This window comes from Bison bison, unplaced genomic scaffold, assembly GCF_000754665.1.
Source record: "Bison bison bison isolate TAMUID 2011002044 unplaced genomic scaffold, Bison_UMD1.0 scf7180017864461, whole genome shotgun sequence".
Lineage (NCBI taxonomy): Eukaryota > Metazoa > Chordata > Mammalia > Artiodactyla > Bovidae > Bison > Bison bison.
This window is the reverse complement of record NW_011495023.1, coordinates 339,812-345,339: the sequence shown is the minus strand read 5'-3', so window position 1 is coordinate 345,339 and position 5,528 is coordinate 339,812. Positions and strand designations below refer to the sequence as shown.

At 35.6% G+C, this 5,528-nt stretch overlaps 1 protein-coding gene across 5 annotated transcripts in view; it reads right to left on the bottom strand.

Annotated features, from left to right (window-relative positions):
* Window positions 1-5,528, bottom strand: part of LOC105002977 (selenoprotein O-like) — a 34,540-nt gene that overhangs the window by 24,794 nt on the left and 4,218 nt on the right. For 4 of the 5 annotated variants that reach the window (XM_010859845.1, XM_010859846.1, XM_010859847.1 and 1 more), the window contains exons 2-6: window positions 3,167-3,285; window positions 2,404-2,532; window positions 740-804; window positions 599-655; window positions 390-488 (exon numbers count right to left, since the gene is read on the bottom strand). In XM_010859845.1, the coding sequence (XP_010858147.1) occupies window positions 390-488; window positions 599-655; window positions 740-804; window positions 2,404-2,532; window positions 3,167-3,285 (469 nt within the window). Of the gene's footprint in view, window positions 1-389; window positions 489-598; window positions 656-739; window positions 805-2,403; window positions 2,533-3,166; window positions 3,286-5,154; window positions 5,447-5,528 lie in introns of those variants that run through there. The other variant, XM_010859849.1, reaches the window with a different exon arrangement.

Sequence of the window (5,528 nt, the reverse complement as noted above, 5' to 3'; positions counted from 1 at the left end):
TTGGAAGGACAGATGCTGAAGCTGAAACTCCAATACTTTGGCCACCTGATGCAAAGAGCTGACTCATTGGAAAAGACCCTGATGCTGGGAAAGGTTGAAGGCAGGAGGAGACGGGGATGACAGAGAATGAGATGGTTGGAAGGCATCACTGACTCAATGGACATGAGTTTGAGCAAGCTCTGGGAGTTGGTGATGGACAGGGAAGCCTAGCGTGCTGCAGTCCATGGGGTCACAAAGAGTCAGACACGACTGAGCGTCTGAACTGAACTGAAAACTGTAAGAAATAATGAGAATTCACGCTCTTGGGGGTTTATCCGCTCACTTCACTGATGTGTTTCTGAAGGTAATGTGACGCAGTGCTGAAGGTCAGCTTACAGGAAAGGAATTACCTTGCAGCTCTGCTGGTGGGAATTCCGAGATAATGCATAGCTTCACTACACAGAAATTCTCTCAGAGAGGAACGAAGGATGGCTCTGCCATCGCCATTTCTATGGGTAAAACGATAAAAAAGATTTTCAGTTATAATTCAGATAACATTAATTTTTACTTAGATGACTAAAATTTAAAAAAGAAAAAAAAAAACAAAACCAAAATGTACCGGGAATATGGGGTCTTTCCTGAGCCTTTTAATTGCAGCTCCCATTTTTCACCTTGCCTTAGGGAAAAAAAAAAACTAAATATTAGAAGATTTGTGTTAATATTTAGCAGAAAAGCTATTCTACAAGAAAACATGCAGTACCTGTTCATGTAAATTCCAATAAGATGGGCTCTTCCATCCCCAAGCTGATCTGCCCATATCCCAAACTAAAAGGGAAAAGAGAAAATTATTCATGTTTATTAAACTTTAAAGTGTTTATTGTAATCTTATATTCAAAGTTACTTTGTCAAATGATACTGGAACAGTGCATTTTTAAGATTATAATAATCAACAACCTGAATAAAGGTGAAAATAAAATTCAATCCATAAGTCAAATTCATTTTAAAATTATAAATTTAAGACATATAATTAATTTCTTCATCATTTTATAGCTGAGCTCAAGCTTGTTTGGTAGAATACTGACAACTGACCTATTTAATTCCAGAACATGAACTAGTAATAATTGTCAGTAGAAAATTTGCCTGTACTATACATATACAATATAAAACCAGGAACATACTGTACCTGGAAAAAATTGTTTTTGAATGGACATGATTAACTGTTTCCAGACTTTTGCATTAAGATTTGTTTGTGGTTGTTCAGCTCCCAGCTATGCCACTTACTAGCTGTGGAAATTTGTTTGGGTTACTTAATCTCAGTGAGACTGACTTTTCACTTACATAAAATGGGAAAACCCTTGCCAGATTGTTGTAAGAATGAATATTAATATATGAAAAATGTCTTGCACTATGTCCAACGCACCCAAGTGCTCAAAAAATGGTAATTATTATTATTGCTAATGGTTACTTGCTAAGTTAAAGATCACTCTATTTTCTTAAATTAATCAAACTCACAAGAAAGTCACAGCAATTTCAACAATTGGTTCTGTGTCCTCCTTTTTTTTTTTTTAAATCAGTCAGATTGCACACCTTGCACTTGCTTCAACATCTTGCTTTACTTCTAGAAGACAACATTAGATATAAAGCAACATCTTTGCTTTATTTCCAATTGCTTTTGCATGTACAACATCCCCAATTAATCCCGATTTAATTTCTACCAGTTTCTATTAAAAGCAGTTCTAAAACTTTGCTTTACAGCGATTCTGGCAAAATTGTATTCTATTTGTCCTTCTGAGGCTTTTATACTGATGCATCATGCAACCTGACTTCACTTAAATCTCTTGCCAAGAGCTCCACAGAATGAGTTTTTTTGCAGTAATTCACACAGCTATTATATTGTGCTGCCTCAGTTTCCTCAGTTTTATCAGAGAAACTTAGGAAATCACATCAGCTAATAGATTAAACATTTCATGACACATTGCTCTAGAAACATCTTGGTGAAGTTTCAATATACTAATATTAGATAAATTAATGCAAGGAGAAGGAAATGGCAACCCAGTCCAATATTCTTGCTGGGAGAATCCCATGGACAGAGAAGCCTGATGGGCTATAGTTCATGGGCTTGCAGAGAGTCGGATACGACTGAAGTGACTTAGCATGCACACATTTCTATAATGGGATAGCATTTCCACCAGCTACTTATATTTGCATAAGGAAGTGATACTGGTACTATTTTTTGTAATTAATTAATTTGGCTGTGCCAGGTCTTAGGCCCTTGGGATATTCAATGTGTTGTGGCTGCGGAATCTTTTAGTTGTGGTGTGTGGGATCTAGTTCCCTAAGAAGGCTTCGATCCCAGGCCCCCTGCCTTGGGAGTGCTGAGTCTTAGCCACTGCACCACCAGGAGAGTCCTGGTACTATTCTTACCTGGTGGCCGCCATATCTGTGAGCCAATGGAATGGATCCAAATACTATCTTTCCACCACTTACAAGCTGGATAAAATCATCTGTTTCTGAGACAGATAAATCAAGGTCCAAAATATCTTCTAGCACTTCCTGAGGCAGGGAAAAAAAAAAAAAAAAAACTTCTTGCAAACTTAAGTAATCCTTTAATAGTTTTTGACAAAATAAACTTTATGGAAGAAGGAAAATTAAAAGAATAAACTTCTTACAAAATTAGACTAATATCTTCCCAGAAGAGATGTACCATACTTTTTAGGATTATTTATGCTACTTGGGAAAATTAGTTCTATTAGATAGTTCTAAAATTTTTGTGGATTTCTTATTATGCATGGTAAAATAATATTCTTCCTAGCACATATTTTTTCAAGGAAGTAGAAAAAAGTAAATGTCCTTTTTTTTAAATTTCAAATTCATTTATATCTTGAGAGAACAATTTAGAATTTGTTATTAGAGCCCCTTTCTAAGAATTTAATTCATTTACCTCTTTTTTTTTTTTTTTCCACAAAAGTGTGTTTTCCTTGTAAGATAATTTTAAAATGAAACTAAGTATCAGTCCCAGGAATAAGTATTCAAAAGTGATTTCTAAGAATGACATTTTCCAAGTTATAAAGTTTAAACACAAATCATTTATCAATAGACTAACAAGTTAACTCCAAAAACTGTTACTAATTTTTAGACAAAATTATAGTGAGTTAAGTATTTGTGTTGTGAAAAAGTAAAGCCTAACCTTTGAAACTGCTACAAGACGTACTCTTGATTGGAAAGGAGTGGGGAAAGCAATTGAAAAAACACAGTTTTTCACTTTACGCACATAATTTTCTTTAACAGGATCAGTTGGCAACACAGCTGACAAAAAAAAAAAAAAGACCTTCTTAATGTTCTCATTTGTTGCATATACAGCATTAATAATCCTTAGAAAGGCTACAGTTCTTCAAGAAAATCGACTTGAACTACTATTTTGTTCACACTTTGCTATTTAAAGCTATCCCATTATTTTCAACCATTTTCTGATTCCAGTCTCAGTGAGAAACTTCAAAACATTTGATACATGCCTGTTCACAATGCTAGAAATTTAACAATTGCCTCTAAAGAGTTATGTTTCATAAGGTCCATACACTAAACTTGGAGAAGGCAATGGCACCCAACTCCAGTACTCTTGCCTGGAAAATCCCATGGATGGAGGAGCCTGGTAGGCTGCAGTCCATGGGGTCACTAAGAGTTGGATATGACTGAGCGACTTCACTTTCACTTTTCACTTTCATGCATTGGAGAAGGAAATGGCAACCCACTCCAGTGTTCTTGCCTGGAGAATCCCAGGGATGGGGGAGCCTGGTGGGCTGCTGTCTATGGGGTCGCACAGAGTCGGACACGACTGAAGTGACTTAGCAGCAGCATACACTAAACTACATATTTTAAAAGCTGTAGAGGAAAAGGGAGAGCTTTGAACACGCTTACTTTTAAGTATAATTCTTAAAACCTTAATGTTCTCCTAATCTAAAGCAATTAAAACAAAAATATAAAAGAGACTAGGTGTATTACTAAGATATAAGAAACACAAAAATCTATGTTTCTGGATAAAGATATCATCAAGTTACCACTGTCACCAAATTATTTACCAAACATAATGGAAATCCAATCAAAATCCTAGTAGAATTTCTTTTTTGAAGAAACAAAGTGTAAATATAGGAAAATAAAGACTTTTTTTTTAAATAAGAGAGATAGGAGCTTCCTTATCATTTTCAAACTTATAAAAATATTGCTATCCCCAAAATAGATGCAAAAATCAATGGGACACCAAAAGCACAGTAAAAGTAATGTAAGAGTTCCCTGTATAATGAAAATGATTATTTTGAATCTGTGGAGAAAGGTGGCATCAGGTTGATTTGCTAAACTGTTTGGAATAACTCCTATTATTCCACCCAAGCCTAGGTGAACTAAGTATCAGTTATAATAGAAACAAGAGAATTCTTATATCTCCTCCATGGGAGTAAAAAACAGGCAAATGTGGGTCAGATTTAGGTCTTCATAGTTTTCCCTAAGTACATGGCGAATAAGGCAGCATCATGGGAAATTATCCACCAACAAAACCTCTGATTACTAGGTGATCCAATAGCTTGTTTTCTTCTCTCTAGGAGAGCCACTGTGTGGAAACAGACTAAATTATATAATAAAGGCATTTTCTTTTATGGTGCTATACAATTTCAGTAGAGCATGGCAAGTATATGATGTTTAACTGATATTTGTGATTTTGTAGATGGACTCATACTTTGGCAAGGTAGTTCATCAGCTAATACCTGTGATCACTGACCATGGAACAAAAAAAGACTTTCACAGGCAGTCAGTCCTCACCCTTATTACATTCAGCCAACTCATCAGTCAGAGACCAAGACCCCAGCAAAAATTCCAAATATATGTTAACGCTTTATCTTAATGTTTTGGAGAAACTGGTAATAGAAGTTAGGGTATCGTTTCAATTCTTCAGAATTCAGTGGGGCCTCGGAATATGAAATGTACAAAAATGGCTAACCTTTCAGTGCAATCATGTTTGAAACGCTTCTCTCAGTAAATGTTCTTATCACAGTTATATTGATAATTTTATCAGTTATTGAATAACCTCAAAATAAGGTACTTCTATGCAGTACTATGAAACAATATATGGTTAACACATATATAGTATATGTATAATCCTTCCTTGGCTGTAAAGCCTAGTCCTACCTAGTGTTATCAACAGTATCTTCATGATGGAAATGTTGCCAATTCTGCAATATCAAGATAATTTTGAAAACGTTTTTAGCAATCCATTTATTCCATTTTTATTAGTATTGGTAGTTGTTTCTTTTAAGGGTAGTGAAAAAGACTACACAAAAGGAGCCTGTTCTTTGGCAGTTAATTGCTTGGCATAGACTGTGTGTTAACTTCCTAGACTCATGCTTGACTTCAGTTCAGTTCAATTCAGTCGCTCAGTTTGTCCAACTCTCTGTGACCCCATGAATCGCAGCACGCCAGGCCTCCCTGTCCATCACCAGATGCCATGATCTTCATTTTCTGAATGTTGAGCTTTAAGCCAACTTTTTCACTCTCCTCTTTCA